The sequence below is a fragment of the Ctenopharyngodon idella genome, chromosome 14 (genome assembly GCF_019924925.1).
Source record: "Ctenopharyngodon idella isolate HZGC_01 chromosome 14, HZGC01, whole genome shotgun sequence".
Taxonomy (NCBI): Eukaryota; Metazoa; Chordata; class Actinopteri; order Cypriniformes; family Xenocyprididae; genus Ctenopharyngodon; species Ctenopharyngodon idella.
Window position 1 is genome coordinate 22,597,782 of NC_067233.1, and position 12,100 is coordinate 22,609,881.

The 12,100-nt window shown below is 36.2% G+C and overlaps 1 protein-coding gene across 1 annotated transcript; it reads right to left on the reverse strand.

Annotated features, from left to right (window-relative positions):
• Positions 1 to 2,945: 2,945 nt before the first annotated feature.
• trim35-27 (tripartite motif containing 35-27) lies at positions 2,946 to 11,034 on the reverse strand. The gene is made up of 6 exons (XM_051859977.1): positions 10,612 to 11,034; positions 8,554 to 8,649; positions 8,244 to 8,474; positions 7,462 to 7,484; positions 7,258 to 7,376; positions 2,946 to 5,761 (listed from the first exon to the last, which is right to left on the reverse strand). The coding sequence occupies exons 1-6, from the start codon at positions 11,014 to 11,016 to the stop codon at positions 5,175 to 5,177; spliced, it is 1,461 nt and encodes a 486-aa protein (XP_051715937.1). The 5' UTR covers positions 11,017 to 11,034; the 3' UTR covers positions 2,946 to 5,174.
• Positions 11,035 to 12,100: the final 1,066 nt, after the last annotated feature.

Genomic DNA, 12,100 nt, shown 5'->3' on the forward strand with positions numbered 1-12,100 from the left:
AGTCAAAAGACAACGAGCGCAGCGCTGAAAAGGGGCGGGGCTACATACGTTTTATAGGAAGTGCGTGCCTGACTGTTTCTATAGGAACCGGGGCTTCTAACGGCCGCTGCAGTGACGCTATGACTTTACCAATCGCCGATTGGCTCTCATTTAGAAGGCGGGACTTATTCAGCCATAAAAACGCGAGTAAAACAAACGATTACACTAAAGGTTGGGCTGGAAAGTGTTCCTTATAACATGTCAAAGAAACCTAATCCATGGATATTGGCATGCAACCAGGAATCGTGTTTCCTGACATCTATATGCACCTGATTTCGACGCCGGGGAAATACATAAAGCAAATCTGCCTGTGAACGCTTTAAATAGCTACAATATATAGGTCTAAATCGGAGTAATCACTTATATCAATGTTATATATTTCGTCATATCGTCCAGCCATAAAACTTGTATAGTTTTTGTCAGTGTTTATTTAAAAACACCCAATTATGCAGAATATAAGATGGTAAATATTTAATTGATGAGTTGTTAACACAATATATAACAATACAATATATAGGATATGATTTTACCTCAAAATCCAACATTTTGACACAAAATGATAACTGCAAAACATGTTTCTTTGCCTGGAGTCCAGCTGTTTCTGTGAATTGCAGCGACCTATTTGCTTCTTTTTTCTGTAGCTTTTAGCAGTCTGTAAAAATATAGTCATAACGGTCGACGGTGACGTCACGTACATACCCTCTATACGAGTGACGTGTCCTGTGTTACTCTATACTCTTTGGAACTACTTTAAGGCGTGTGCACACTGTGCGATTTTGGCCACAATTTGGTCGTCTGAGACAAATTTTGAGAATCCTAAAAGATTCCTATAATTCTAGGCTAAAATCTGTAGTCTTTAATCGATAGTTTGACATGTTCACAGACGATTAATGACCGTTGCGATCAAATTTTCTCAAATTTCTCAATTTCATCAAATTCTGGCAGTGTCAGAAGATTTGGCACACAGTCCTGCAGTGTGACTTCTATGACAAACGTCAAATTGTCTTCGTTTTCCAAGACAAGCCGTGATCAAAATTAACGCTAGAGATTTCTTTGTTAAGCCGGGTGCACACTGTGCGATTTATAATAGTCCTTTACGAAGGTTGCTTGTCAGGCTGTACGAACATGATCCTCATGTCACACTGTGGGATCTCAGCTGTATATATACAGGTGCTGGTCATATAATTAGAATATCGTGAAAAAGTTCATTTTTTTATTGTAAATTATTTTAAAAAATGAAACTTTCATATATTCTAGATTCCCTACATGTAAAGTAAAACATTTCAAAAGTTTTTTTTTGTAAATTTGTTGATTAGAGCGTACAGCTAATGAAAGTCCAAAATCCAGTATCTCAAAATATTAGAATATTTACATTTGAGTTTCATTAAATGACCATCCCTACAGTATAAAATCCGGGTATCTTTTGTTTTTTGAAACCACACTAATGGGGAAGACTGCTGACTTGGCAATGGTCCAGGAGACAATCATTGACACCCTCCACAAAGAGAGTAAGTCACAGAAGGTCATTACTGAATGGGGTGGCTGTTTACAGAGTGAAATATCAAAGCATATTAAATGCAAAGTTGACTGGAAGGAAGAAATTGGGTAGGCAAAGGTGCACAAGCAACAGGGATGACCGCAAGCTTGACAATACTGTCAAGTAAAGCCGATTCAAACACTTGGGAGAGCTTCACAATGAGTAGAATGAAGCCGGAGTCAGCACATCAAGAGTCACCACACTCAGACATCTTCAGGAAAAGGACTACCAAGTCACTTCTGAACCAGAGACAATGTCAGAAGCATCTTACCTGGGCTAAGGAGAAAAAGAACTGGACAGTGAACAGTGGTCGAAAGTCCTCTTTTCAGATAAAAGTAAATTTTGCATTTCATGTTGAAAACATGGTCCCAGAGTCTGAAGGAAGACTGGAGAGGCACAGAATCCAAGCTGCTTGAAGTCTAGTGTGAAGTTTCTGAAGTCAATAATGATTTGGGGGGGCGTGACGTCTGCTGGTGTTGGTCTATTGTGTTTTATCAAGTGCAAAGTCAATGCAGCCATCTTCCAGGAGATTTTGAAGCACTTTATGCTTCCATCTGCTGACAAGCTTTATGGAGATGCTGATTTCCTTTTCCAGCAGGACTTTAGCACCTGCCCACAGTGCAAAAACCACTTCCAAGTGGTTTGCTGACCATGATATTACTGTGCTTTATTGGCCAGCCAATATGCCTGACCTGAATCTATGGGATATTTTCAAGAGAAAGATGAGAAACAGTCGATCCAACAATATACAGATGATCTGAAGGCTCAATAGTGCCTCAGCAGTGCCACAGGCTGATCACTTCCATGCCACACTTCACTGATGCAGTAATTTGTGCTAGGAGCAAGTCATTTGCTGTAATATGTCCTGCCGATCAAGTATTGAGTGCACAAAAGAACATACTTTAAAGAACTTGAACTTTTCTGTTTTGCAAATCCATTTTTTGATTGATCTTAGGAAATATTCTAATATTTTGAAATACTGGATTTTGGACTTTCATGAGCTGTACGCTCTAATCATCAAAATTAAAAAAAAAAACTTTTGAAATGTTTTACTTTACATGTAGGGAATCTAGAATATATGAAAGTTTCATTTTTAAAAATAATTTATAATAAAAAAATGAACTTTTTGATGATATTCTAATTATATGACCAGCACCTGTATATATATATATTATATATAGTATATATATATATATATATTATATATTTTATATATATATATTGTTCGTTTCCCTGATCTCACAGCCAAGAAATCCTGTAATAGCTGTCAAGCATCTGTCATCACATCATGCACATCACATCACATATATATATATATTTATATATATATATTTTTTTATTTACATTCAAGTAATATGCAATATTAATAATGATATACAGAATAAAGCATTGTGCAATTGAACAGAAGAATGTGTTCTTTCTTTCAGACAGAGCAATGTGTGCAATGTCTTGTGTGTTTGTGGGAAGGGTCCACACGGCTCATAATTACAGGCATGTGTCGCAATTCACAGCAGGACAGTTTGTCACGCAACCCAAAAAATACTTCCACAGTTAAACATAAACATTTAAAATAATTATATTTAGAGCACACACACCTATCTTTGTGAGGACATTCATTGACGCAATGCGATCGGAACCCTTACCCTAAACCTGTCACACTCGGCCGCAGCTATAAATAATATGAGCTGGACCTAAACACAGCAGTTAGTTTATTAAATCAAACTCAAAGAAACTAAACACTCAGAATAATAAAGGTAGCAAAACATGAACAGAACAACCTGTACACATGGACAAAATCAGACAATGAACAGAAAAAACACAGGGTTTAAATACACACGCATGACAAATGAGACACAGGTGATACAAATTAATCAATTAAAAAAAAAAAAAAGTCATCCACATGAACCTGAACCAAAAGATTTGCTAAATTCACCCAAAACAAACACAAGAGCAGATCACCAATGACAAAACCTACACTTAATTACACTTAATCCCTAAAACCAAGTCTTGTCCCTCAAACAGGCCTTTAAAGGGTCTTTGACCTCACTCCAATGGTCTAAAACTCAAACCAGTCCTCACAAAGATAGTTGTGCAAGTACACACACACACACACACACACACACACACAATGTGTAATAATAATTAACAGAAAATGTCAAACTATTTTGGGCAAATTAAGCTAAGGCTATGTTCAGACTGCCAGAAGAAATCAGATTTTTTGCATATCCAGATGGATTTTAGAAAGTCTGGACAACAAAAAACAAAAACAAAAAACAAATGAAATCTGATTTTTTTTTTTTTTCAAATCTGATCCAAACCACATTTGGAGATGTGATTCCAATCAGATTTTTACAGATGTGTTTCAGTCTAGACGTCACTCTAAACACAACGATAACACCAAAACCGGTGACGGAAATGCTGGAAGCGTTCATACCGTGTTCAAATGTTATGTCCAAAGATTTTGTGACTACAGCACGGGACGTCGCAATATATATATACTGTACCAGTCTGTCAGCTTGTTGAGCATTTCTTTTATTCGAAAGACATTACTGTCAATGCTGCTGTGGTAATTAGGTCCTTTTTCTTATCACTGACATGAAAATAATACGAAATAATAAATATTATGTATGTACATAATTCAGTTATTTTGCACATTCACAGTGGCTCTTGGTTCTGTAATAATTTTCCCCATTCATTTTCTCCATAGGGATTTTAAATGATTTTTTTCTGTACACTCTTAGAAGAAAAGGTTATATGGAAACTTAAAGTCCCCCTGTAGTTAATAATTTTATCCCTTAAAACTCACCAAAATGACATATTTACTTTTTTTCCCTGTGAAAAAAGGTTTCTACATGCCTTAAAATAGCTTGAATGTAACTCGACACCCTTGCTTCATTTGGATGCGGATCTATGAATATGCTAATTAGCCCCGCCTCCACTCACTCGCACAAGCTCAGAGGTCCACTCGGTCAACTTACTGAGGTAAACGCTGCACAATGGTATCGCTTTGATAAGCCTAAATGATAAGCCTTTTGCTTAGCTGCTAATAATGTGTTGCTAATGTTACACAAACTATGTTCCCGTTCGCGATCTCAAGAGTCAGACAGCTGCCTTCAAAAATCAGTATCCTTCAAAACACTTTGAACAAATCAGAACGTCAGTGGAGAAAGACGTATCGTTCATCATAACATCGTAATATACATCATACACCTGCTATATTGCTAAATCTACCTGATTTTTTTTTCTCGAGACTCTCCTGCTTCAGAGCGCTCATAGTTAATGATATGCTAAAGCCCGCCCCCACGTTGACGTGATTGGTTACAAGGTAGTTTGTGACGTCACAAACACCAGCGATTTCAAACCGCGTTTTTGAAACGTCTTTAGATCACTGCATTTTTAAAGAGAGCAATATTCAGCAATGGTGTTGACTTATGAATTTGCACATGGTTTGTCTTAAAGCATATTAAAAACACCATATAAACAACATTAAATCATTTAAGACATTTCACCTTATAGAACCTTTTGGGCATTTAAAATCGAGTCAAGAACCCTTGAGTTCAATATCGAAGCCTTTTTTCTAAGAGTGCATGAGCTTCTTTCACTTCTGCAGCTCTGCTTGCTCACTATCAGGCGCAGACGGTCCATGAACCTCCAGTCCTGCGACAGAGAGGTCCACCGGCAAGATGCGCAGCGCCTGAGACGGACACACGTTACAGAAGTACGGAAACACTCTCTCGCTGAAGGTGTGCTCGAAGGTGTGGAGATGAGTGTCGCTGAGAGGGTCGAAGAACGACAGTTTCCCTCCGTCCCAGTCCAGCTGGACTCTGACGCGCTGGACCTTCTGTTTCACCGTGAGCGGCGTGAGAAACTCCCCAGAAAGACCTTGTCCGTACATTCCGTTGTGGAAGCCTATGCGTAATAGACCACAACTGGGCGGGTCGTCTCGCATCTCGATGGCAGACTCTGAAATCACTCCCAAGGCCCAGGTGGTGTTGTCACCAACCTCAACATCCCAGCGGTGAGTCCCAGAGCTGAAGCCCTCAGAGCCCAGGACGCTCGTATAGCCCTCACGTTTCTCCATGTAACCCATGGTCTGTCGACTCCACTGACCGAAGCGCACATCGCTCAGATCGTCAGACAGGTGCAGACACGGGTGAGCAGTGTTGGGGTCGAGGATGACAGGAACTATAGAGGAAAAAGAGGTGTTTGTTTATTAACTCTTTCCCTGCCATTGGCGGAATTTTTTTAGGCTTTCTGTGTTTTCACTGTTATATGGTAGGGGGCGCTATTATGCAACTTCTGTAAGAGTTCAGAATCTCCTGATCAAAACACAAGCGAAAAAGGAGCAGAAACAAGGGATAAAAGCATTGATTATGCATGTTGTAGTCTTTGAAAAAAAAAATTCAAAATGTTGCTTTTTTTTTAAATGAACTTACCCATATTAATTGTTGATAAAAAATGCATGAAGCTACACTTAAAAAAAAAAATTAAGGCTTTTTTTAAGATTTACAAATTTCAACTGTATAGTAAAATTCCATTAAACTGAACTGTATAATCATTACATATTCATTATTTCAATTAAGAATTTTAAATGAGTAAAAAAAAAACCTAGAGATTAATAAAACATTTTGTATAAATCTTAATGGAACAAGGGAATGGACCATTTCAGTATATTTGATTTGTATTTATAAAAAAAAAAAAAAAAAAAATATGTTGAAATATATTAAATTTATAAATATAAATCATATAAACTGAAATGGTCAATTCCCTTTTAAAACTTTTTTTTAAAGCAGAGACTCTTTCTTTTGATGTATTGCATGTTCAGATATATTCTGGAGGCCATGAAATTTTTGTGAAAATTATCAAAAATAAATATAAAAAAAAAAAAAAAAAAAAATGCTGGCTGACAGCGAAAGAGTTGAATACATTACAAAAATGATGTTCTTCCACAGTCTTTTTGTCTTGTTTTCCAGTACAAATATCTAAACATTCTTAAATCAAGATACATTTACTGGAAAAGCAAAAAGACTGAAGATATTAGATCTTGTTTTCTGAAAAAATGGATCAAATTAAGTGAGTTTAACCCTTTTTTAAGACACTCAGATTATTGCAGAAATAAAAGCAGCTTCAAAAAATTAAAGTTTAAGTTTACTGTCAAGCAAATGTACTGAACTAAAACATTTTTGTTTTATACAAAATATATATTTTATGAAATAATTTGAAAACTGCTATAAAATCAGTCATAAGTCTAACCAAGTTGTGTTCCAAATTTGAGGCTGACATCACAAAACTGAGCTGCTAAAAGTTTTTAAAGTACCATTTTCATGGTAAAATGGTTTTCACAGGATGAATTTCGAGTGTTTAAGCTTTTGAATGATACCTAATTACCAAAATATGTGATGCGGGAAAAAGCAATAAAAAGGCTTTGCTTAAAACAAGAACAAATATCTGCCAATGGGGTCAGAAAAATAAACAATTAAAAGGGAAAACAAGATTTTTCCGACCCCATTTTCTCTTGTTTTACGCATAAATCTTCAGTCATTTTGCGTCTCCATGTGTAAAATGTATCTTGATTTTAGAATGTTTAAATGTTTGTACCAGAAAACACGACAAAAAATATTGAGTAAGAACATTATTTTTTGCAGTGTGGGTTTATGAAATATTTCAGACGCGAGACTCACTGTATTGAGCAGCAGCGCTCATTTTCTGCCACACTCCGAACTTCAGATTTCCCAGGTGCTTTGCCACATCGATCAGTACTTTGGGAAGCTTCTCTGGACATGGACTGCTGCACTGAGAACTGTGGGAAAACATCCCTGAATCAATTCCTGATGTTGGGTCACAATCACAACAGAGAAGGTTCAAGCTAGAGTTATTTCACTTACCTGTCAGGTGGGCCTTTGTACTTCTTCAAACGGATTCACATGGAAATGACAAACAGATATAATTAAAAACAAATCTCATGATTAAAATCAATTCATTCATTCAAAAATCAACTGTTTTCAAAATTGATAATAATCATAAATGTTTCTCAAGCAGCAAATCATCATATTAGAATGATTTCTGAAGGATCATGTGACACTGAAGACTGGAGTAATGATGCTGAAAATTCAGATTTGATCACAGGATATAAATTACATTGTACTATATATTCACATAGAAAACAGTTCTTTTAAATTGTAATAATATTTCACAATATTACTGTTTTTACTGTATTTTTTATCATATAATTTAAATATTTAAAAAACTATTTAAATAATTCAAATTGTGCGGACATCATTTTTGGCCAGGCTGCTATACAAAGAAATTATGAACACATGCAAAAACAAGAAAGAATCAATGAAATATTAATAACTGATCACGTAGTGCTTTTTCCTGTGAGATTTTGTTTTTCTATGCATTTTGTTTGCATAGTAAAATAAAACCTGTAACTGTAATTTGCCTTTTTTTTTTTTTGTCAGATAAATACCTTAACCAAGATTAGTGTTTTGTTCTTCCCTCATATTCAGAATATTTAAAATATATATATATATATATATAAATATGTTCCATATATTTTGATGGTTTAATCGAACTTGTAGGGTCATTAAAACAAATATCCTCTTCGGACATCACTTTAAAAAAGCATTTTGGACCCTGGTCAGAAATAATAATAAATTGTGTTTACCAGCAGGAATGAGATGTTGTTGGACTCTATCTCTTCCTCGGTGGTCCTCATTCTTTCTACAAGAGATGAGAGTTGACTGTTAATCCTCATCATCTGCTCCTCTAACTCCTTCCTCTTCTGCTCCTCTTCCTCCCTCAGAGCAGTAATCCTGGCCGCCTCTTCGTCACGCAGAAACTGCTGAAGCTGCTCAAACTCTTTCTTAATATGTGCCTCTGTTTGCTCGGCTTGGTTCTGTAACACAGTAAAAACATAACGGTTATGTAAATGTTACCTGAAGGTTATATGAAGGGTTTCTCACTGTTGATTTTACCTTGATGTGTTTCGCTCTTTGATTACAGATGAATTTCTCTGATTTTAAAAGTTTGAGCTTCTCTTGCAAAGGCTTCAGTCTTGTTTTGAGCACCTCCTGAAAAGAAAGTTGAAAAGGTAGCTTAGAGTAATATTATATAATCTCAAAAGATATTTTATTATGCATCTTTGCCTCCAGTCTCTTTGCTGTGCTCTTCATGTGAGGGTGCAGATCAGAACGGACACAAAACGCTTGATACAGAAGGCAGTTCAATCCCTTAGTTAAGATTGTTTGACCGCTGCAGGTTCTCCCTGTACATTAAGCTTGTGAAGAACATTAGGCTTTTAGTCAAGCTTTTGCAGTTCATAATCTCTCAAATATATATCTAAGTCTTATTTATAACTTTATCTAAAGTGATTGACCAATATGGGTTTTTAAATGGCCAATTCCTAACACCAATATCTTTTTGGGATACATGGATGGATTGGGATGGATGGACTGGGATATACGGATTGACTGGGATATATGAAAGGAAATGGATGATTGGGATGGATGGATATGGATGAATTGATTTGGGATGGATGGGTGGGTGGATGGATAGATAGATAGATGAATGGATTGGGATGTATGGATAGATGGATGGATTGGGATGGATGGATGGAATTATTGGGATGGATGGATTGGGATGATATATATGGATGGATGGACATATATATGGATGTATGGATAGATTGGAACAGATTGATTGGGATGATATATATGGATGGATGGAAATATATATGGATGTATGGATATATTGGAACAGATTGATTGGGATGGATTGGGATGATATATATGGATGTATGGACATATATATGGATGTATGGATAGATTGGAACAGATTGATTGGGATGGATGGATGGATGGATTGGGATGATATATATGGATGGATGGATATATTGGAACAAATTGATTGGGATGGATGGATGGATGGATGGATGGATGGATTGGGATGATATATATGGATGGATGGACATATATGGATGTATGGATAGATTGGAACAGATTGATTGGGATGGATGGATTAGGATGATATATATGGATGGATATATATATGGATGGATAGATTGGAACAGATTAATTGGGAAGGATGGATAGATGGATGGATGGATTGGGATGGATGGATGGATGGATGGATGGATTGGAACAGATTAATTGGGAAGGATGGATAGATGGATGATGGATTGGGATAGATGGGTGGATGGATAGATTGGAACAGATTAATTGGGAAGGATGGATAGATGGATGGATGGATTGGGATGGATGGACGGATGGATGGATGGATTGGAACAGATTAATTGGGAAGGATGGATAGATGGATGATGGATTGGGATAGATGGGAGGATGGATAGATTGGAACAGATTAATTGGGAAGGATGGATAGATAGATGGACTGGGATAGATGGGTGGATGGATAGATGGATGGATGGACGGATGGATTAGATAGATGGATTAGATAGATAGATAGAATCAATTTGTATTGATTTTCACTTTATTTTATTTAAATGTTTTGATTCAAACAAAATTAAAGGAACTAGTTTATATTCTTATATTATTCTGTATTGTGTAATATTTTATGTTATAGCAAATAAACTAAATTCTGGAAATTTAATACCTACTTTTTTACACAATATTCAGGCCTTACTCAAAATTCACACTGTTTCAAATCAGAAGAAAGCGCTCTATAATATCCTAAAAAAGCGGTCTGTCGATTTGGAAGCGGACACAGAGGAAAAATGCTGATAATCATGAAGTGCATGAATTACTTTGTATTGTATGAATTACTGAAGTTTTAGTTCATTTTTCAGAGTTTATTTTAGAAGTTGTTTTTTTAAACAAAAAATTATATGTGAATTTGAATTTTGAACTGTTTATTTTCTAAGATAAATTAAGTTGTAGTTGCAATAAATTGTAGTTATGAATGATCAAGAACAATGAAGTGAAAGTATGTGCTATTTTCTCTTAATTATTAAAACTATTAAAGTAAAGTGATACATTGCAATAGTAAGCATATTTTCCAGCAGATAATGAGAAATGTACCTTGAGGGCCACCGCAGCTTCATCCACAGGTGAGCACGCGTGATGGACGTGTGTGTCAGCGTTCACACACACTCCGCACACCAGACGCTGGTCCTCCAGACAGAAGAGCTCAAGTTTCTCTCCATGCGCGCTGCAGAATAACTCGACCTCTGTTGACACCGTCTTGCTTCTCTCCTGCAGGAAGATCTCGCACAGGTTCTTCAAAGCGCGGTTGCACGGAGGACGGTCCATGTAGAAGTCTGTCCGGCACACAGGGCATCTCTGCGAGCTGGTGGTGTCCCAGTACTGATCCAGACAGGCCCAGCAGAAGCTATGAGAACACAGCAGGAGGACGGGATCCCTGAAGACATCACGGCAAACCGGGCACAGAAGGTTCTCCTCGAAGTGAGACGGTCGAGATGCCATTTTTGTAGTGTTTCTGTGGCGAGAACTTGCTTTTGTGATCACTGAAGTGTGTAGGAGAGATTCAAATACAGCTGAGCCATGATGTCACTCACTAAAAAAACGAGTTATGCCAGTGCAAAAAGTTTCCTCAGAAAAAAAAAATCTGTTTTGAGATCACGTTTACATTGTTTTTTTGTCTTTCCTTGGAAAGATCAACATCACAGATTCCACAGAGTTTTATCTGTTTCGTTTTCAACCCTTATGTGGGATTCACTGGAACGGAAACATTTGAATGACCTACAAAACAATTGGTTATTTGGTGTTTCATTTTGAATCACTGATATTGTATTCAGTTTAAAAGTTTAAAAGTTTTTTAAAGTCAGAATTGCAAGTTATAAAGTTCAATTCTGAGGGAAAAAAAAGACTTATGTCTTTAAAACTTTTAATTTTCACTTTATAACTCACAATTTTCACTTTATAACTCACAATTTTCACTTTATAACTCACAATTTTCACTTTATAACTCAATTATGACTATATAACAATTTTGACTTTATAACTCACAATTTTGACTTTATAACTCGCAATTATGACTTTATAACTCAAATCTGACTTTATAACGTGCAATTCTGAGGAAAAAAAAAGTAAGAATTGTGAAATAAAGAGTCGCAATTATACCTTTTTAATTTTTTTATTCAGTGGTGGAAACAAGTTTCTGTTTGTGATTCAAGAATTGACATGACATTTTTTGATGCTTGAAGAGATAATAGAAAACTATAAGTATAAAGTATAGGCGACCAAAAATTGCAATATATAGGCTATCCATATATCATGGGTTTATGGCACCGTGTGTGGAGGGTGTGATCTGACGTAGACAAATAGCATGAACTTACATGCAAATGAATCTTAACACAAAAAGCACTTGTTTTCTACTGATAGCCTCGGGCTGTTGTCACACTGTAAGTCACTTTGGATAAAAATCTCATGATTGCACATGATGTAATTTCTTACTAAATATGAACATGACACTTAACACTGACAATAATATTATAAATGCCAAAGCAGGCTGCCAAAAACATTGACCCGCATAACTTGATTTTAATCT

Coding starts and splice junctions, on each gene's coding strand:
- trim35-27 (XM_051859977.1), bottom strand. CDS start 11,016: ATGGCATCTCGACCGTCTCACTTCGAGGAGAACCTTCTGTGCCCGGTT. Junction 8,475..8,553: donor AAAGAGCGAAACACATCAAG/GTAAAATCAACA, acceptor ACTGTGTTACAG/AACCAAGCCGAGCAAACAGA. Junction 7,485..8,243: donor ACAACATCTCATTCCTGCTG/GTAAACACAATT, acceptor ATCCGTTTGAAG/AAGTACAAAGGCCCACCTGA.